The sequence below is a fragment of the Rutilus rutilus genome, assembly GCF_951802725.1.
Source record: "Rutilus rutilus genome assembly, chromosome: 21".
Taxonomy (NCBI): domain Eukaryota; kingdom Metazoa; phylum Chordata; class Actinopteri; order Cypriniformes; family Leuciscidae; genus Rutilus; species Rutilus rutilus.
In genome coordinates, this window is record NC_140226.1 from 13,802,397 (window position 1) to 13,824,758 (window position 22,362).

Consider the following 22,362-nt stretch of genomic DNA (forward strand, 5'->3'; position numbering starts at 1 on the left):
CTCTTATAAACTATTGTCTCAAACTTTCTGGGAAATTGTTTTTTAGATAAAAGCTGAAAGAGTTGTCGGAAGCTTAATTAAGGTGACGTTGAATTTGTGGGACCGTGGTGTAGTTCGTTTATAGCCTACCTTTAGCTTTTTACTTCTGGCGACTGCATTTAGGCTTCAAAATTCATAGAAGTTGTGTTCATCTGTGATAATTATCTTGATGGACAAAACGTGCAAGTATCAAACTTTTGTTGATCACAGAGCTTGTTTTTAGTGATAATCCAAAAGCCTATGGGAAAATCCTTTGGGGTTTTTGTCGAGGGAACCAGCTAACATCTCCGCATGGATGAAGGAACATCACCTGCAGCTCAACCTGGCAAAGACTGAGCTGCTCGTCCTCCCTGCCAATCCGTCTCTACAGCACGACTTCACCATCCAGCTTGATTCATCATCAATCACCCCATCAAGGTCGGTCAGAAATCTGGGAGTAACGTTTGATGACCAGCTGACCTTCACAGATCACATTTCAAAGACAGCTCGATCATGCAGGTTTGCGCTGCACAACATCAGGAAGATCAGGCCTTTCCTAACTGAGCACGCAACACAACTCCTCGTCCAGGCCCTGGTCATTTCTAGGCTTGACTACTGCAATGCTCTTCTGGCCGGACTTCCAGCATGTGCTACCAAACCTCTTCAGATGATCCAGAATGCTGCAGCTCGTCTTGTCTTCAACGAGCCCAAGAGGGCCCACGTCACCCCTCTGTTAATCTCTCTGCACTGGCTACCTCTCGCTGCTCGCATCAAGTTCAAGGCATTGACGCTTGCTTACAGATCTATCACAGGCTCAGCTCCCTCCTACCTTCACTCACTCCTACGAGCCTACATCCCCACCAGACGCCTACGATCAATCAACAAGCGACGTCTCGTGGTTCCATCACAGAAAGCCACAAAATCACTTTCCAGATCATTCTCATTCACAGTTCCATGCTGGTGGAACACTCTCCCCACCCTCATCCGGAATGCTGAATCCCTGACAACATTCAAAAAACAGCTGAAAACCCATCTCTTCCATGAGCACCTAAACTCATAAAAAAAAAAAAAATAAAAAAATAAAAAAAAAAAAACCTTTCCCTTAAAATCCCACTTATCATGCTTATGCTACTCTGAATAATGCCTGAACTTCGTATTCTGAACACTTCTTGCGTTGTTGTCTTTTGCCTCTTCATGATGACTCGCTTAATTTAGTCCTGATTTGTAAGTCGCTTTGGATAAAAGCGTCTGCTAAATGACTAAATGTAAATGTAAATGTAACGGCCGCACAATGCGACGTCATATCTGAACGAACACGTGAAACGTCACATTCTTTTGATTTGCCGGCAAAAACGTCCCGAGTCATTCACGTAAAAATCAGTCCACACAGGCTTTCATAGACAATCTAGGAAGTAGGAGAACGTCTCGTTTTTTACATTTCGTTATAAGCTGTTCACACATTGGCAATAAAAAAGCGATTAACACGTGAAAATTCTTATATAGCCCCTTCAGCAGCCAAACTTAAAAGAGTTGAGAGTTTTGTAACTAACCAATCAGTCATATTGACATGGTCTTTAAGAAATAGGGCTATAACATTTTCATTTCATCATTGTGAAATGTATTTCTCTGCTTGTTTATACACACCTTTTACACATAGCCTACATGCTGTGACATCCAGAACCATGACTGTACCTCATATAATGTAGTAAACATATCTCCAAATCACACTGCAATTTCCTTTTAATAATCGGTAACAAAAAAAAGCATATTATATTACTGTCAAAAATTCAGCATTTTTTGATAGAAAAAGTAGATTAAATCTTCTCTGAAGTAGGCTATGCCATTTTGGAAGATCAACATCAAACCTGTATAAACAACAAACTGCCTTAAATGTTGAATGTAGCATGGTTTACAGAACACAGAATGCATTAATATCAGTTTTTGAATATTTAAAACAATTTCCATTGGAGCATGAGTTTATCAAATTATGAATTTTATAAATGTATTATATATGACTATAGCATCAGACTGCCATTTATTAGTTTGATGTGAGGGGTTAAACCAGCATTCATGTTTCTATATATCAGTGCTTCTAAATCCTTTTTATTTTATGAAAATCTTGACTTTTTCTTCAAATATTTATCAGGATTTATGTCAATGTAAGACCCGTCTTAGAGATTTAGAGAGGTATATTGTGTTGAGAATCCGATCTTACAAAAGCACTGTAAATGAAATGGATGTATTTTTGAGATGGTATTAGCAGTCATAAATGATCATATTACTTTTTTTTTTTTTTGTTAACCATTTAAACAAGCTTACCTTGTTGTTTTCAATAACAGCAAAGAGATGCATTATCATTTTAAATACTCAAATTATTCATTTTTTAAATATCAAAGACACTTAAGCTATTAAAAATTGCCATATATCTTTGAAAGCAGTCTGCCTGAAATAAAGTTTGAATTAGTTTTATCCATTTTTGCTTCCTTTAAGTAATGACTGTGTTTGGTTACTCTTCATAGATCACTCTTTGACGCTTATTTAATTCATTTTCACTTAAATCTTGTTGCAGTTCAAGAATGAATTCAGATTGCAAATCAACAGTCATACACCGATGGAATGACCCTCAGGGTTTTGTTTATTGATTACATATCTTACATCCAAATGGATTCTATAAATAAAGAAAATGAAACAATCCTGCCAACAAAGTTAACTATTACAAAGTATTACAAAGAAATATTAGTGAAAAAGATTGAATGGCATCTGATCAACAGGAAAAATTATTAGCACAAAATTGTGTCAAGGACTAAGAAAAAGCCTTGGTCAGAAGAGTTAACAACGGGTATATGTACATATATACAACCTTAAACACAAACAAGAAATTACAAGAATATACATGCATGGCAGACAGTTTGGTTTGCTTAAGATGCAGGTTTTGCATCCACAGCTCTTTTAAATGAATGTTCTTTTTGGTAACCGCAAAAAAAAAGAAAAAAAAAGTATATTGTGCATGTCGTTTTGTCTCTATACAATATATTTGCAATCAAAGATTGACCTCAGCATATTTCCACTATAATTCCTGTCAGTACATGTAATACATGGCATCGGTAGATTATAATAAACACTTCAATTTCAAAGAAATTTTATACAAGAGGTCGTTTTCTCTAAAGTTGTGCATTGTGCTTTAACAGGTCTGGAATGGACAGTTTTTAGTTTTTTTTCCAAACAATCACTTGCTTGAGTTACAAGTGTAACAAAATGAAAATACTAAATTACAAACAGGCCAATCACATCATACAAGTATCACTGGTTTTATCATTCAAATCCCTTGATTTGGCAAAAATCACTTTTGCTTCCGAAAACACTGACTTTTAGTGTTTACCACACCACGTATTGCAAAACAAGGCCTGTTTTTGGATAGTCCTGGTTGAACACTACCAAAAAATTCAACAAAAACATGTGCAGTATCTGAGCTGACAGAAATAAACAGGGTTTCTGGTTGTCATGGAATCAAAACTATGAAAATGGGTGTACATTTTTTTTTTTTTGTGATGGTTTATAAAGCATGTAGCCCTTTCTCTTCGTTCTTTCCCTGGGGAGAACTATGGTGCACAACTCCAGTCATCTTCAACACAAACACTGTCAACTGATTTACATGTTTAGAAAAGCCTCTATAAATCTTCCAGAAGTATTTTGGCAGTCGGCACGAATGGGGCCTGGATAATGAACGGTGGTAGAGCATTGTGCACACGGGTGTAATGTCTCATCTCTACCAGCAGGAGGCAGCGCTCCTCAGAAGTTGAGTTTGGTGATGGGCCTCTCTCTGCTGCTCTCTGCGCTCTGTTTGACGGGACGTTTACGGTTGTGCTTCATCTTCGATAGATCTTTGTCGAACACCTCCCCGGATCGGAGTGCAGACACCAGGTCGTCGAATTCTCCATCCTCCTCGCAGTTCTCTTTGGCCTTTCTGGATTTTCTTTCCTTCTCACGCTGTTCCTTGAGCTGTTCACAGACATATTTCCATTAATCACGACTGCAAGGTTTCCTTTTGTCCTAATGTCTGTCATACTATAGGTCAGGTACTATAGTCAGGGTATACTATAGGCAGCATACTATTTTTTAGTTAATTAGGGACATATTCTTCAAAACCCCCTTCCCTCTGTCTGTCCCATGTCTTTATTTTGACTAATTCTCAGTTTGCTGGTTTTAGGATTTACATTACATATGACATGTTCTTGCGCTTTTTGATAAATAAAAAAAAGCTCTTGAGATGCATTTTATTTTTAGAGATAAACTCTATTTCGAAACTGACACAATGACTAAAAACGACCGTCTGACACAGACAAGTAATGACAAATAGTGATTGTGGCTACAAGTGAAATCATTAGTTCCCCAAAAAAGTAAACTTCTGTTATTTGCACTAAAGTGACAGTGAAGACATTTATAGTGCATTGATAATACAAAATGTTTCTTGAGCAGCAAATCATCATATTATTATGATTTCTGAAGGATCATGTGACACTGAAGACTGGGGTAATGATGCTGAAAATGGAAACAGTTGTGCTGCTTAATATTTTTTTGGAACCTGTGATACTTTTATCAGGATTCATTAATGAATAAAAAGTTAAAAAGAACAGCATTTATTCAAAACAGAAATCTTTTCTAACACTTTTTATTAATTTAACACATCCTTGCTGAATAAAAGCATTCATTTCATTAAAAAAAAGTTGTAAAAAAAAGACTGACCCCAAACCTTTGAACAGTATTGTATATATTGTTACAAAATATTTCTATTGTAAATAAATGCTGTTCTTTTTTTAACTTTTTATTCATCAAATAATAATAAAAAGTATCACAGGTTATAAAAAAATAAAATAAAATATTGAGCAGCACAACTGTCTCCAACATTGATAATAAATCAGCATATTAGAATGATTTCTGAAGGATCATGTGACACTGAAGACTGGAGTAATGATGCTGAAAATTCAGCCTTGCATCACAGAAATAAATTATATTTTTAAGTATTTTCAAATAGAAAACCATTATTTTAAATTGTAATAATATTTCACAATATTACTGTTTTTTCTGTATTTTTTATCAAATAAATGCAGGCTTGCTGAGCATAAGAGACTTTTTACAAAAACATTAAAAATAGTAATGTTTCCAAACTTTTGTAATGGTAGTATGCCATTCTGAACATACTCATAATTGTTTTGTAGAAAGGGGAAACAATTAGCTTATTTGTGTATAAAATGATGTGTTAGTCCAACACTTTTAAGAGGGCCTTGCAAAGGGGATGCGTGTACATGTGTTTGAGAGGGACACGTTACCTGCGCCTCCATGCGGGCCCTGCGCTCCTCTTCCTCCTTGCGTCGTTGCATGTTCTCATTGTCCTGTTTAGCTTCACTGAAGGCCTGTAAGAACTGATCGAAGATGCCAAAGAACTCATCGGGCTGCATGCGTGTGACGTCCTCCCCAAAGTGCTTCACGGCCTTCTCAAACTGTGTAGAATGAAAGACAAGGACATTTACGAGGGTGATTCTTCATGTCATATAATCATTATATTCACAGGATTCTTTGGCACTTGAACTTAGCGAATAATAAAAAACTGACGTAATAAATCGATCAGGTCCAGGCCGCTAGAACGAACTAGTGATCTCCTTGATCTCCTTCCCATATTCACTACTGTTTAAAAGTTTGGGGTCGGTGAGATTTTTAATATTTTTGAACAGTCTTTTATGTTAATGTTGCATTTATTTGATCAAATATACACTAGTCACATGATCCTTCAGAAATCATTCTGATATGATGCTCAAAAAACATTTATTATTATAAATGTTGAAAACAGCTGTGCTGCTTTATATTTTTGTGGGAACTGTGATTAAAAAAAAAAAAAAAAGATTATTCTTTGATGATAGAAATAAATAAAAGTCTTTATATAGTGTCTTTACTGTCATTTTTGATCAATTTAAAGCATCCTTGTTGAATACAAGTATTACTTTTCTTAAAAAAAAAACTTTTGAATAGTAGTATATGAATGTAATGAAATTTGAGACAGGTATCCAGATACGGCGGAAGTAGATCCTCAACTTCTCACAGAGATCAAACCTTCATGTGTCCCTTTGTCAACCCTTTAGAAAAGCAGCTAGAGAAGTGGACAGCTGCAATAGCAACAAATCCATGTGCAGCTTCATGAGCACGATCAGACTGAACCAACCCGCCTTTGAAACTGATCTGCAGCCTATAGCAGTTAAAGATTACGGCCCATGTTTCCAGCGGTTCCAATGTCCACACAGACGGTCAGAGGCCCGATAAACTCCAACGAAAACAGTGATTTAACTTCTGCAAGTCTGAGTTCTGAGTTATGTGTGCCAGAAAAATCTGTCATTTCAGATGTTTAACAGCGACTTCAAAGCTGCAGCGGAGCGACTTTATGTGAGCTTTCACATTTAAGCGGCCGGATAGAGTGACGGGCCTTGCTGTGTTCAAACCTTATAAACCTTTAACATCTATTATCTCTTTAGGTTCAGTGAACTGTGCTGTGCTTTCGATCTTACCAATTCCTTGGCATCCTGAAGAGAGTCTTCCACTTCAGAGAAACTGAAACCAGCAACAGTGATGAACTGACTCACAACAGACACAAACTTGTCGCCGTGGATCTGAGGCTGACCCCTCTGGTACTCCAGCTCCTGTTGAGAAAGAGAGAGATTGCTATCAAGATGAAGGAATGGACACAAGTAAGGCCATGATTTAAAGAATAGAAATTTAGAGCAAAATGCCAATTAATCCCAAATACACAGCCATTAGTGATCACTCAAAACACCTTAGCAATCTAGCAAGGGCCTTCAAACCTTGAAAGTTCTAGTTTCAAGTGTTTAAACCATAAATAACGTTTTAGCCAATTATATCGCATGGCTGTGTATAAATAGATACATTTGCAACACTGGATGACCTCATAAGCTCTAGAGCTTATTGTAATTGTAGACAAAACGAGAGAATGTCGCTCACCGTCTCCACGCTTTTTAAGCCAGTGCGCATATTGTTAATGTCTTTCTCCAGTTCAGTCATGCTGGGAAAAAAGGAAGAAAAATAAGTTGGAGAGGGAGATAATGAGAGATAATGTTTCACTGGACAATTTGCAGACCCTTTAATCTCATTTCGAACGGCTGAGGAATGAATCACATCAAACATTATTTTCACACAGTGACTATGGTTTTGCCAAATAGGAAATGTTCCTGGATCAACAACTTTTGTTGGTCTAACAAAGTGCTAACCCTATCCCGAACTATAATCTACCCCAAAATCAGAGTGAAATGATAGGCTGATACTGTTCATGCCTTATCCCTAATATCTGATTGGTTGTTAAAGCAATATTTGGGGTTTAATACACACTGCTATTCAGTAAGTAGAACTAAGTCGTTTCAAGGGTTGGTATTATTTTTTAAATGTTTTCAAAGAAGTCTTTTGTGTTCAGCAAGGCCACATTTATTTGAACAAAAATACAGTAAAAACAGTAATATTGTGAAATACTGTTATAATTAAAAATAACTCATTATAATATTTTAAAATGGAATTTATTCCTGTGATGGCAATCTTCAGATCACATGATCCTTCAGAAATTCTGATATGCTGATTTGCTGTAATTATTATCATTATCAATGTTGAAATCAATTGTAATGATGTTGTTTTTCATGATTTTCATGATGAATAGAAAGTTCAAAAGAACAGCATTTCTTTGAAATAGAAATATTTTTGTAACATTATGCATGTCTTAACTGTCACTTTTGATCAGTTTAATGCATTCTGGCTGAAGGAATTTTCAGGAAAAATAAAATAAAAAATAAAAATATCTTACTGACCCCAAACAGTTAAAAGCATTTGTCAGTCCCTCCAGAAAAACGCGGAGTTTTTTTGTGATTGTTGCGGGCAAAAATCCTTGATTATGCGGCAAGTTTTCTTAAAAAATGCGATGGAATATGCGGGATATTTATGCAATTTTATGCGATGAAATTGCGGGAACTTGCAAAAATTGCGGGAACTTGCAAAAACTGCAGTTTGATGAAAAAGAGAAAAAAAAGTGATTGCCCAACACCAATTACATTAATAGTGTAATAAATGTCTTCATTTTAGTTTGAATGGGAAAGAAGAGGTGTAGGCTATTCACCCCTGCTTAGGGGGATGCGATCAAAGCCTGGAGTGGAGCAAAAGCATGTTCCTCTCTCCACTTTAAGCGTTCTTTTATCACTCCGCTCATGATCCACTCCGGGTTTTCCAGTCCCGCTCACGGAAAAACTGCTCCGTGTTCACTCATTTTTAAGAAAGTTACAGAAAACAACTTCTACAAACAATTTTAATTTGCCAACATTTGATAATAATAAATAAAAGTGCATGACATGCAAATCAGATAACAATCAAGTGCAATATAAACATGTTTTGTCAGGGCATCACTCCCGAACCAGCATCAACACTCCATTTTCAACATCTGCTTACTCCTTCACACCACAGACACGTCTTTTTGCCTTCTGTGTCTGACGTGATTTAACTTCTCCCCAGTTGTTCCATGAAAACCTGCAAAGCACGGCCTGCGGTGTAAGATACGACCGGATTTTTGTGAAATAGCGAAATAGGCCTATCGCGGGGTTTGCAGCTTTTCAATGATGTCGCGTAATTACGTCACTTCATAACGTTCCCATGGCAACAGGGGAAATGGCTGCGCTTGTGTGAAGTAAACCCAACATTTGTCAACTTTCTGCTAAGATATATATGTGACTTTTTGCAACGAAAATGCGGGGATTATGAAATCATGCAAGCCCGCATATTTTGCACGCGGAAATCTGCAATTTATGCGGCGAAAGTGCGGCGTATTTAAAAAAATGCGCCCCCCGCATAAATATGCGGACTTTGGCTGATTATGCATGGAATCATGCGATCGCATAATCGCGTTTTTCTGGAGGGACTGATTTGTGGCATAATATTGATTACCTTAAAAATAATTTCAACCCATTCCTCAATTTCTTTCAAATAAATTAAATCGATGTAACAGAGAGGCAATTATTTTTTAGAGGATTTAAAAGCACTTACATTAATTATTCTTTTAAAAAACTTTGAAGCTGCTTAAATCATTTTAGGGTTTATGGCATAGAATTGTCATAGTAATAAATTTGATATAACTTTTCACATAAAAGGTCAGTAATTTAATTTTTTCAAACTAAAATCATGTTAATATGCATATTGATTGTGACTTATTGCTGTACTATTGAGGCATAGAGTATTTTAACATTTACAGATTGGACTCCATTCACTTCCATTTTAAGTGTCTCACTGTAAGCCAGAATCTTTCTTTGTTTAATGAAAATAAAGGACAAGGACAAGGAAAATATTTTTTGTGGTAATCAACGTTGTGCCACAAAGTGCTGGCGATTAAGCTTAACTTGTAATAAACCCGGAATATCTTTTTAAAATGTTGTTCCTGGACTAACAATGGCATTGATCCTACTTAGCCGTATCCTAAGCATCTTCCTACATTCCCATTTCATTACATACACTCTTTAAAACCACTTATGTGGGTGCAATAGTGAGACTTGATTGTTTTAGTGCTTACTGGACTTTGGCCGCTTCTGGAACGTTGTGCAGATCTTCATGAATCAGGCTGACTTTAGGGTACTTCTGCTCAAGAATGGTAATCAGGTAGTGCAGAAGACTGATGTTTCTATTGAGAAACGCACACAGCTTGTGTAAGTGCATGGCTGGTTGGAGTTTAATATGCAGTACTTGCACAAACCGAAGCGCTGTCTTACTTGTCGATGCTGGACTTGGTGTCAGCAATCTTGTTGAGAGAGGACACTTTGAAGCCATAGGCATTGCCCCTCTGGCCTTTGTTCATGTAGTTCCCGAAAGCCAGCACCACCTCCAGAAGCTGTCGAAGATTCCTGCTCTGAAGAACCTCCTTAGATGCTTTATTGAGAGCTGTGGGAGGCAAATAGCATTTTTAACATTACACTTTACATAACCTACAAGGTGTTTGTATGCTTTATTTCACACAAGTCTAGTATAGAACATAACCATAGAACACATATGATTGATAGAGGTATCAGAATTTACCTTCCACTTTTGGCTTGATTTCTGCTATTCTTTCTGTAAACTTCTTTTTGAAGTAAAGAGACTGCAGTCTTTGCTGGTAGTGGTTGATTCTGCAGTTAAAAAGGAGAATTGAAACAAAACAACATATATATTTGATATCTCATTTACACTACCAGATTTTATGCTCTTAAAAAAAAATGAAGGCTTTAATGCTTGAAATTAGTTTTGGTGACAATTATAAATTGTCTACTTTTAAATGTAGACACAATTGTTTAAATCTAAACTCATCAAATATAAGTTTTGATTCATTGATTTAACATTGGCATTATTTCCCATTTTTTATTACTTATTTTAAAGAACACGTGTCCAACAAAAACCTCTTGATGCTTATGTCAACATTAGTTAGTCTGCTTGAATTTCTACTGCTAAAATGATCAAATATAAGTTTTGATTTGTTTAACAGTTTGGATGACTTTAATGTTATTCTAAATGTGGAAAATAGTCAAATAAAGAATAAATGTGTACAAACTTTTTGATTGGTAGTGTATATGACATATAAAAATAAATGCATACTAGAATAGAATAATAGATCTTAAAAACTGACTGTAAAAAATAAAACTTTTTTTACAAGAGGTGTACCCATAATGCATTGCTACAAAACGTCTGTAACATTAACAGCCAAATATTCTTCTGCGGTTTTTCATTGTTCTGCTGAAGCACGCCTGTTCGTGAGACACGGGTTCTGTTTCCCATATTAAAATAATAAAAAAAAAATGTCCAAAAAGTAACACCTGCAACTTGTTTATATTTTATTAATTGATGGAGCCGCCCATTCTTCATTGCTTTTATATTTATGTCTTTGTTGGCTGACATTCCACAGAAATTAATGACATTAAGAACCGCACAATGAGGAGGTCATAAAAATGACGACATGTTTCCAGACAATTTCGGACTGCCAAATTGAGGGAAACTGCATTTGGTAACTGAAGTCAAAGATTATTATAGCGAGAGACTAGACAGACCAAGATAAGAACGTCATCCTGTAAAAGAGTTTATTTTCCACATACTGACCTCTACATCACCTGTAGCTATTGTGCGGCAGCACCAGTTAGGAGATATTGTGTTTTGACAGCTCTGTCCAGTCTGATGAACATTATTTATTATACCCTAAACTAAGTGACCTAAATTGACCGTTACCTGCTCATCTCATAGAGGAAGCGGTCTGCCTTCGCCATCCGCTCCAACTCATGTTTGTGTTCCTCCAGAAGGTCCACGTCACTCTTTTCTGGCACAAACTTCAACAGCTGCAGGGAAGGAGGGAAAGAATTATAATGACTAAATTGGGCCAACCAATCAGAGGTCGTTTTGAAAGAAGTCTTAAAGATACAGTAGCAAAAAAGCCTGTTTATTCATGAAATAAAATGTAAAGAAAGCATTAAAAATATATATATATTATAAGTATATTATAGTCTTTTTAAGTGCTTTAATGCAACGTGGCCCTATCAAACACATATACATTATGTGAACATGCATTCCCGTCACACTACAATAACTGTTTGATTACTGTTCAGATTAAAACAACAGCAATCAGAGGACTTATACAACCTGATTGCCATTATATTGCTTTTCAAGTCCATTTGGAAAATGTTACAACTATTTACTTGCTGCTCTTATTTGGTGATTTGATTTAAAGGTTAAACAGGGTTAGGTACTGTATACAAAGCTGCATTTTATTACCAAAATGGCTACATGGCTTGAACGGGTTTTAATTGAACTATAAATGTGCTTGATTTGAGCCTCCACTAGCAGGATATACACAACAGATTGAATTCAGGCATGTGGAAAGGCTTCAGTATGGTTTATATTTTTACCAACTACAACAAATTTCCCCGTTATTCAGAATGACAAAAATGCAAGGACGATATGGTGTCTTGCCAAAAAAAAGTATGCAAAACAATAATTACATGCTGGCTTGGACTGCCGGGGTTATGTAATTAAACTCCCCGCCTGTGCAGACGCTGTATCAGCTAATCACAGTTCTGAAATGTTTGACGTCAATCCACTGCAGTAAAACAGGTTTGTTTTGGACAGAAGCCATGTGGAATTACGAGGTAAAGTGTGAGCTAATTGATGGAGTATGTGGCGATGCATCTCACCTGCTCCAACATATCCTTAGGTAGGTCTTCCTGCTCATCCATGGTCAGTATGGCTCTCTTGATCTCCTCGTTGGAGAGTTTTAACCTGCAAGAAAAAGATTTAAGTAAATCACTGGTGTGGCCTTCTCTGATAAGTAATATAGTCATATTTCTATATCACAAAAAAGATACACCTGCATTAAAGGCCCCCTGAAATCAAAATGTTAGTTTTTTAGCTTTTAGTATGAATATGTTAGCCTTATGGTAATGAGTAAGCTGGTGTGTTCCAAAACAATGACAAAATTTACATTTAGGAGATATAAGTATTCAAAACTTAGTCTCTCACTTTCACTAAAATGGATCACTGATTTATATGACATCACCGCGGACTTCAGCTTCTCATCACATCTTCTGTCCAATCAAATGCTCTCTAGAAACTAAAGCATCCCACCCCCCTATACTATAAATACCACCTGGCCCAGCAGCCGTTTACACGTCACAGAGCAATATGGGTGGAGATGTGTGTTCGGTTGCTCAAACGCTCGAGTTTTATTTCGTTTTCCAACTGTACGTTGGTTAAGAATGAAATGGCTAGAATTTATTCAAACCTCCACTATTGAATCCAACGTATCATCAGCGCTCAGATTTAGGGATGTTAACCGATGACCGTTTGACCGATGGTTGACCGTATCAACGTTAACCGAACAAAGTTGTCGGTTGTCGGTTAAAAAAAAAAATCTCTAAATTAGGCTATTATAGAGAGTGGACTAAACGCTACTACAGTTAGCCATCTCATTCCAAGATCTTTTTGTGTGAAGTGAACAAATCCCTCACACTCAATTTTTCATAACTCGCCTGTTTGTACTTTTGGCGCGAGGTCACAGCTTTTGGGTTCGCGCGCTCACAAGGTTTGCGAAAAGTAAAGGCTACAGGCTAAAACACTCGAGGTTAGAGCCAGGGCAGACGACAGGATGAAGCGTGCAAAGAAAAGTAGTGTGTGGGACCATTTCACCAAAAAGAATGACACAGATGTAAGTTGCAACTTGTGTGATACAGTGCTTAAATACAGTAGTAGCACATCATCTATGATGTAAGGTGATGATGATCATCATCTTTCTTTATTATTGTTAGCACTACCTCAAACTTAAGCGGCGTCTCTTCGGAGCTGTCATTTTCTTAAATGAGCCGCGGCAATGTTTCAAATGAGCTTCTAACGCTAGACAAACGCCTTTATTTTCAACGCGATCACCTTGTACCAAAACCATTTCGAAACTAAGGAGCCATTTGTCGTCCGATTACATACAAGCTCCTCGCGCCGCGTTTGCGGGACTCATGTTTCGCGCTGTAGGGGATTTAAAAAAGTGACGTGAGTGGAAGGGTGGCAGTGTGTGAGCGAGCGGGAGGCAGAGCGGCAGAGAAATGCGACAGAGTTGCGAAATTGCAGGCGCGGCTCGAAATGGCTGTTATTTCAAATAGCGTAGCATATTTTAAACTAATCGGTTAAACGGTTTCAACCGGCTAATGAGGCTCGGTGGTCGGTCAAGAACATTTTTAGTTTTCGCCATCCCTACTCAGATTTGCTTCCATGGTGCTGTCAAGTGCAACTTGCAGTCTGTGAGGCAAACTAAACGCTATTGGCTATTTGAAAAGGGGGAGGAGCCATTCAATATGTCCCACCTTAGCTTCCTGTTTCAGTGGAAATTACGTCAACGCATCATACAAAGCTGTGCGCATCATACACTAAATCAACGTCAACGCATCATACAAAGCTGTACGCATCATACACTAAATACAGGTGTAAACGGGGTCTAAAACGTTTCGAGCTAGTCCACTTTTGACCACTTCCAGAGGTAGTCAAAACCGCATTCAACCAGATTGCTTTCGTATTGTAGATGCTCATGTGGTCGAATGTGTTCGAACAGCCACAAAAGACCGCCTACTCTCCGCCTACTGACCTAACGCATAAACATTAGGGGTAGGGGAAAAAATCGATTCTTAGATGCATCGCGATGCGGACGTGGACAATTCTGAATCGATTAAAAAAATGTCAAAAATCTATTTTCTAAAAAAAAACATTTTTTTCTAATAACGTAAAATTGACGGAACGCAAAAGGCGGAACTCTAAAGTGGATGTGCAGTGTGCGGACAGTCTGTGGCGTGCACATAACAGACGCATGATGGCTGAGCGCCAAATTCAAACGGCACCCTCTTTGTTAAAAGGTAAGGTATGGAAAATTGGACTATTTTGTATTTTTTTTTTGTATGAGAGCTGCTTTCTGTATTGTTTAGTTTTCACATCAATATGCTGTAAACCGATCTGTTATACGTACGTTATACTGCCCTCCACAGTCAGTGCATGTATCAGTGCAATGCCAGTCACAAAAAGTTACATTTTGACTATGTTGTCTGCAGATGTTCATTCACTTTTTTTGTATAAGCTGTTTTTGATTGTGGTATACAGCAAACATTTCAAGTCATAACTCTTTATTATTTAGTTGTGTATAAGAGCGGCTTTGTATGTTACTAATTATTCAGAATATAAGTCCACAAGCATTATGTTTGTATGAGAACTGCTGGCACATAATTCTATATTTTTGAACTAAAACTGTTTGTGATTTTGCTACAGCAAAATGTTTTTTTTGTCTGAAGGATTATTGCTCATTGGAAATAACAAGAGGATGTTGGTTAGAAGTCTATTATTAAATGCCAGAGATTCAGAATATGCTGAAGTTTGTATTCATTTACTACAAGTATGCTGCTAGTACAGGCACACATTTATTTTCCTGTTGGCTCTTTGCAATTTTGGGACATATGCTGGCAAATGTAACCTTACAGTTGACTTGCCAAATCACTTCCATTTGTTTTATTAATAAAATGAATACAGGAAGTATTGGAAGTAAATTCTTTATGGGTCATCATAAATACTTTGCTTTAAAAGTACCAAGTAGTCAAAAAAAAAAAAAAAAAAAGGATGCATCGATAATCGTTACAACTCTCAATCGTAATCGAATCGTGAGGTGCCTAGAGATTCCCACCCCTAGTAAACATAATGGGAAGCGCACTAGCCAGACGGGATTTAAACTTTGTCGGCTGGAGACCCAAGTTTGGTTTGAAGATGAAAAACGTACCAAACACAATGTTCTCTCAACATTACTGATTTCCTGATTCCGTGTGTTTTTTCGTTATCTCCGGGCGCGTTCAAATGTAAATTGCGCAAGCTTATTTTGTCCATTAGATCGAAAGATCTGAAAAAACCCACACATTTACCCATCAATAAACCCTCCCCTAGAAGAAATCAGGACAGAAGTGGTTGAAAGTGGACATAAGAGACAGATTAAAACACCAGGTGTAAACGGAAATGCGTCTCCCTCGGTCGATGATCCGGTCGATCAAAACGCATCTTAATACCAGGTGTAAACAGCACCTCAATAAAAAAAAAAGCTGATGCAGTAAATGTTTAAAATAGCTGAATTCCAGGCTTCGTTCACAGCTATAGAATTAAATCAAACACATGAAGTGAGCTTATGGGAGATATGTTTATCACCACTGCTATGGTGACTTGTGATGCTAGGATCATTCAAAATGGCTTAAGTAAACAGAGAATTGTTCGACAGTGAGTCATGCAGGAATGTTTATTACTGTGAACGAATCTTAAATGGTCAAAGATGGTGTCTATGGGTTTCTCAACTACAGACTCACTTGGTGAGAAGGATGTTGCAGTTTTGCGCACGCCGACCATCGATGACAGACAATTCTCTGACCTTTTTAGAAGTGACCGCGTCATCCTCTGTCTCTTTCTGCAGAAAGACAAATGGAGTTAAGGTCAGCATCAATATCACATTAAAATGAAGGGGGAAAAAAACTATGAGAGAGCAGGTTAAAGTTGATTTTACACTTGAGATTTTGGTGCAAATCAGTGTTTGATTGTCCTCTAAGTTGGTGTAAAAAAAAGAGACTAAAGTATTTTGCAGTGTGGTTCTGAACATCATAACAGTTTAAAAGCAAAACCACAGTCATTAGAAACAATCAAATGCAGATTTGGATTCAAGCAAATACACCCGAATGTGAAACCGACAAGACACCTGTTGTCTTAAATTGTCTCTAAAGCAAAATCCAAACAAAGTCATTTTTCAAGATAATGACATATCCATGACCGAACACACCAGACATCCACAACAACAGAGGCTGAAAACAGTCATCTCCTCCACTTTAGTGTCAGCTGGGGAGCAGACAGCAAGAAATTGCGTGTTTAGATGATGGCACGCCAGGTTTTATTTGAGAGAGGGAGAGGGTGAAAGGAGTGGAAGGGAATCTGTCCAAAAACAAGGGGGGGGGATATTTGTTTTTTAGTTGGTGGAAATCTGTCTCCTTCACTGTTGCATAAACTCCAGATGCATGCAAAACCAACTGCATGCCTCATATCCAACTTGGCTAATTACGAACAGAGACATCTTGAAATGCTCACTAATAAACTGAAGTAGGTCATTTGGTTCATCGCGTTTTTAAGCAATGCTACAAAAGACAACAATTTGATGATTATCTGCATAAAGAATGCGGTGAAAATTACATAAAAAGTACTATGGTGGTGGTACCGTGGTACTGTGATAGTATCAGATGGTACTTTGATATACACCAATGTACTTATTAATTACTATTTTTATATATGGTATTTGGGTGAATCTCGTGAAAACCTTTTAAGAAAATGTCATATTTAATTCCAAAATCAAAATAAGCTATTTATAAAATAGATTTTATGTTCTGTTCTTACAAAATAAAATGCGTTTTAGAACAATTAAGATTAATAAATGTTTTTAGATCAATTCTTTTTACGTTTACATTTTACATAAAACATTAATGCAAAAACTCTCTCATTTTTCATTTCATTAACATCATTTTCATTTTCTCATTATTTCATATATTATTTAAATTTTAAGGTGTAGACCTAAGTCAGGGAAGCGCAATATTTAATTTTTGACAGGAATGAAAACGAGGCTGTGAGTAATAGAATACAGTCCTTTCAATGGACTGCACTTTTGTTTAACAACATTGTTCAGAAACAAATTTTCAATAGACAAAAACTCCATTAAGCAGTTTTGAAAGTTGTGAAAATCACTTGATCTAAAACTTAAAGACTGCACTGAAAATCTGACTAAGATCTATTTATACATCACTGTATTATTTGTTGTACTGTTATATGCTTATTTTAATTTTTTTATGTAATACAGTAAAGAGTACTGTATAAGAATGGTAAACTGCAAAATGTGCTTAATTGCTCTGAAAATAATGTCACAATGCAACAAAACAATATCTTTATGCCAAATATAATTACTTTTCTGTTGATTTTGGGGGTGGAATGTAACCAGGACATTTTTTTGTGAGATTTAACCATTCATATGGTACTCCAAAGTACTTCAGAGAGTACCATCAAACTATAACATGTCCAAAAGAATTCTAATTGTCAGTACCATGGTATTATCACCAAACTCAAGAGACAGGACCAGAGACCACTTACCTGTTTAAAGTTATTGAACAGAAAGTCCTTTATGGCAAGCAGGGAGCAGGAAAGTGTTAGTTAGATCAGAAAATATATGAAAGGGCAGGTGTAAACATCAGGCAAAAAATTAGAGAATACAGAAGGAGGTACAGAAATTCAAGGAGTGGCTTTTTAATTTTAGTTTGACACTGCAGTATTATTCATAGAATGCATTTGGAACAATGTGCACAATATTTACAGTACAGGAGCAGACGGGTACAAATTCTCAAAGAACTCTTATACCTGCTGTCTCTGGTAAGCGGAGAATGTTTTTTCAATATCCTCCAAGTCCAATTGTTTGTAAACTCTGATTTCATCCAATTCCAGCCACAATGTCCCTTCCAGTTTATTCTGTGAGACAGAGATGAATAATGAATAAACTATGAATACACATCAAAGCACTTAGTTAAACAATAAATAAAACTTAAATAGATTCAAAATAAATAAATAAATTATTCAAATATGTAAAAAGAGGAACATTTCTAAAGACTAACAGTTATATAATTGCAAACATTTATTAACTCACTTCACCAAGTTTGGTCCAGTTGAAAGACTTAAGCGGATTGGACGGCTGAGGGATGTTCTTCTTCGTCAGCGTGGAGCCCAGAAGACCTCCCAGGGGAGGAGGACCAAAGCCGGGCAGGCCTGGTGGAGGTGGCGGTCCGCCAGGTGGAGGGGGAGGGGGTGGGGGTGCTCCACCTGGAGGTGGTGGTGGAGGAGGTAAGCCAGCTAGACCTGGTGGTGGAGGTGGGTTGCTACCAGAGGCCAACGTGACGAGAGGGGGGCCACCTGGGATATTTGTCCTCTAAAAAAACAAGATACAGTAGGAACATGAAGCAAAAGTGTTGTGAGGCTTTGAATCTGTTATAATTATGAATCAAAACATTATGGTCTGTTCCAAACCCCAGTGAGCAGTTGACACTGCATTTTTAGGCAACAAAGGCTCCAGGCTGTTTCAGTTATGCTGGCTTATACACAAATAAACAAGCACCACTGGAACTGCCATGATTATTTCAGACATGACATTACCATAGTATTCTCTGAAGTAACTTAGTTTATTTAGAAAATACCAAAGTACATGAATATGGTAATCATTCAATACCATTCTACAACTACAGTACTTTTAGTAAGGGGAACCTCATTCTGGGCAAAAGTGACAAACTCAGGGATTTTTTTTTCTTCCAAGAAGAGAGCCAAGGGTTAGAATATTAGTATATTTGTATTTTATTTTCATATATTTCATATATATATATTTCATATATTTTCATAATGTTCATATATATCTTTTGACACCAGATCAGTCCAACTCACAGCCAAAACAGGCCAGCAAACCATCATACTTTTTTTTTTTTTTGGCAAGGAACTTAGAGCTTATTCCAATTCAGTCACATATAAGGTTTCATTTCAGTTAGGTTGTTGCCTTAAAATGTAGCTGCCAAAAGAGAGAAAACTAGGTTTTGGAAGAGGTACTTTGTGCTTATGTGCGTATGTAACATACATTACTCATCTCATGTAGCCGGGAAGAAAGGTCAGCCACTTGCTGCTTAACAAGCTTATGTTCACTGCTTTCCTTCTCCAGCTTCTCTTTCATCTTATTGAGCGTTTGCATCATTTCATCCTTCTCTTGGGCTTTTGCATCACACTCTCTTTCTTTCTTTTCCAGCTTCTGCTGAAGTTCATTATGCTCTGTGATTCAAGCCAAAAAACAAAACAAAATAAAAACTGAAATCAAAATGCTTCATTATTTGACAACATCAGCAATGTCATCGCTGATTCCCATGCTGACGAAGGTACATGTAAACACATTCAAGGCCTCCTAAGGCTAAACAGTCCCTTAGCCTCATAGAGAGGTCATGTACCTTTTCTCATTTTTTCTGCTTGTTCTTTCCATTGTTTCACCTCGTTCTCGTTGACCAACCTGTAAATTTGAACAAGAGAGCAGTGTTGGGCGCTTATGAAAGGCTAAATGGAAAGTTCACACAAAATCCTCTCATTATTTACTCACCTTCATATCATTATAAACCCATATCATTTTGTTTCTACTACAGAACATAAAAGGATTGGAGAATGTTGTGTTCCACTCAAGAAAGAAAGTCATATAGTTTTGGAAAGACATGAAGGAGAGTAAACGATCACAATTTTCATTTTTGGGTGAACTATAGTTTTAAGTATCACCATGTGACCCTAAACCACAAAACTTGGCATTCATAATTCTTTAAAAAGCACAACGATGGCTTCCTATTAGTCGAGTAGGACCAGCAGGAAACCAAGGAACATCGGTGCGAAATGTTAAGAAATCAGAGAAGCCCCTGTTGCCTTAAAACGAGAGTCAAATTTCAGCTCTGTAACATTTGATCAAACCACCAAATGTTTTCCATATGCATTCTGCATATTTGTTTTTATTTGACTGAAACTGTCCCAGACCGTCTCTCAGCCTCCGACTTGTTTGAACTAGAGTGAAGTTAAGTTGTGTCTCACTTCTAATTAATCCCATGCAGAAAGATGACACAAAGATGTGTTTATTTGAACAGTTTATCACGTTTATCACGTTCAGTCATATCTTGAAAAATCTATAGCCTGGCGCTTTCCTTAAATGTGATGAGATACAGGTGGATGGCTGGCTTGCAACAAATTGACTTTGAGACTGGATTACGTATTTGGGATTATAATTTTCAGAGCTAAATAATTGAAATTGCAAAATGTACCAAATTGCTGGCAGTTTTAGAGGGCATTAAAAGCTCAGGACATTAATAAATGAGAGGAATTGAGGACACAAAGGTACAACTACTTCTTTTTTATACACAAATTCTTGGACTGTACTTCACTTACATTCGCACCACGTTCTTCACGTCGAAGTTCTCAAGGGGAGCCACATCGGGGTCATGACCCTTGTCGTTCTGTAGGACAATCTGCTGGACAATTCGATCAAGAAGGAGCCAGTACTGCACAGTGTTCCCAGTTCTTTTGTCTGTGAGCAAAGAGCATGATGTCAACACTTCCAAGCAAACTACACAACGTTCACTACAGTGATCAACTGATATGTTTTTATGGGCTGATGCCGATATGCAGAGAGCAAAGTGGTCAGTGGCCAATACAATGCAAATATATACACTACTGTTCAAAAGTTTGGGGTCTGTTAGAGTTTTTCATGGTTTTGAAAGTCTCTTATGCTCACCCAGGCTGCATTTATTTGATCAAAAATACAGTGAAAACCGTAATATTGTGAAATATTATTTATTCTATTTTAACATGTCATAATGAAATATTTTCCTGCGATGGCAAAGCTGAATTTTCAGCATCATTACTCCAGTTACATGATCGTCCAGTAATCATTCTAATATGCTGATTTTCTGCTCAAGAAACATTTCTTTTTATTATCAATGTTGAAAACAGTTTGTACATCTCTGATGAATAGAAAGTTTAAAGAACAGCATTTATTTGAAATAGAAATCTTTGGTGTAAATGTTTTACTGTCACCTATGATCAATTTAATGTATCATGGCTGAATAATTTAATTCATTTTTTTACTGACCCCAAACTTTTAGAAGGGGATCATTTACATAATGAAAAAACATTGTTCATGTCCATTAATCATGGTATTACCGTAGTGGCATGTCCAAAACTATATACCATGGTATTCTTTTGTAAGTGGCATTATTTATGACGAGGCAATATTATGAGGTTTATTTGTTCACACTGTTATGGAAGGGAAGTGACATCACTCACAAGGCATATGAAGACAGTGCTGTAAGACGGACATAAAGTGCGGGAAGGCATCCGTGTGGTTTATCCTCTTCCGGATGAGATCAAACACCTGAGTGGCACTTTTAGTGTCTATATGAACCTGAACCAAACAAAGAGACAATCTTGAAATTACAACTGAAACAAAGTGGCTATATTCAAAAACAAATTAAGACAGAGAGCGTACATTCTCAAACCGCTTAGCGAGGGCTAATTCATCATCATTTCGTAGCATCTCAAAGAAGTCCAAATGCCTGAAGAGTAATAAAAGACGACTGCACGTTAAGCTCAACAGAACTCGGCCAAGTACTTGAGGACAGCGCGTCTCAAAATACAGCACTTACCGATCTAACGTGGAGTTTTCATGGGACCGTAATTTATCAATCACTGGTTGGATTCCCAGCATTAGAAATTCATACCGCAAATGAATTCTGAACTCCAAACTGGTCTGTAAATGAAACGTTGGAAGTCAGGGAGAAACTCTTGGATGATTTGAATCTAATGAGATGCAGATGTGGAGAAAGTAGCGCTTACCTCCCCTGCTCCTTGACTGAGGACCGCGTTGATGAAGGACATGATTGCCGTCTTGAGGTTCACCTCGTCTCTGTAGCGGCCCGTACTCTTGTCCAAGTCATTTAGAAGGGTCTATGTGTAAACCGAGAAGATGGGGAGAAAGAATGAGAACAACAAAGGAGAAAGACCTCTTAATATTTCATTCATAAGTCTCAACAGTCATGAAACACAAGCAGAACGAATCTCTCTGTATTAATTGTTGCATTCGATTCAAAGGGTACAACTGGTTTTTATGAATGATTTGTGTTTGAATAATGAGGCCCAATGTGGCTATGAGAGAAAAGC

At 37.1% G+C, this 22,362-nt stretch overlaps 1 protein-coding gene across 4 annotated transcripts in view; it reads right to left on the reverse strand.

Annotated features, from left to right (window-relative positions):
• Window positions 1-2,632: 2,632 nt before the first annotated feature.
• daam1a (dishevelled associated activator of morphogenesis 1a) overlaps window positions 2,633-22,362 on the reverse strand; it is a 57,526-nt gene continuing 37,796 nt past the window's right edge. For 2 of the 4 annotated variants that reach the window (XM_084393943.1, XM_084393942.1), the window contains exons 7-26: window positions 22,039-22,149; window positions 21,849-21,952; window positions 21,692-21,758; window positions 21,490-21,607; window positions 20,593-20,731; window positions 19,623-19,681; window positions 19,262-19,449; window positions 18,290-18,568; window positions 18,007-18,114; window positions 17,743-17,769; window positions 15,930-16,027; window positions 12,252-12,336; window positions 11,293-11,399; window positions 10,117-10,205; window positions 9,813-9,981; window positions 9,617-9,724; window positions 7,024-7,084; window positions 6,573-6,704; window positions 5,346-5,516; window positions 2,633-4,017 (exon numbers count right to left, since the gene is read on the reverse strand). In XM_084393943.1, the coding sequence (XP_084250069.1) occupies window positions 3,808-4,017; window positions 5,346-5,516; window positions 6,573-6,704; window positions 7,024-7,084; window positions 9,617-9,724; window positions 9,813-9,981; window positions 10,117-10,205; window positions 11,293-11,399; window positions 12,252-12,336; window positions 15,930-16,027; window positions 17,743-17,769; window positions 18,007-18,114; window positions 18,290-18,568; window positions 19,262-19,449; window positions 19,623-19,681; window positions 20,593-20,731; window positions 21,490-21,607; window positions 21,692-21,758; window positions 21,849-21,952; window positions 22,039-22,149 (2,430 nt within the window). In that variant the 3' untranslated portion in view covers window positions 2,633-3,807. The remainder of the gene's footprint in view (window positions 4,018-5,345; window positions 5,517-6,572; window positions 6,705-7,023; window positions 7,085-9,616; window positions 9,725-9,812; window positions 9,982-10,116; window positions 10,206-11,292; window positions 11,400-12,251; window positions 12,337-15,929; window positions 16,028-17,742; window positions 17,770-18,006; window positions 18,115-18,289; window positions 18,569-19,261; window positions 19,450-19,622; window positions 19,682-20,592; window positions 20,732-21,489; window positions 21,608-21,691; window positions 21,759-21,848; window positions 21,953-22,038; window positions 22,150-22,362) is intronic. The other 2 variants (XM_084393944.1, XM_084393945.1) reach the window with 1 other exon arrangement.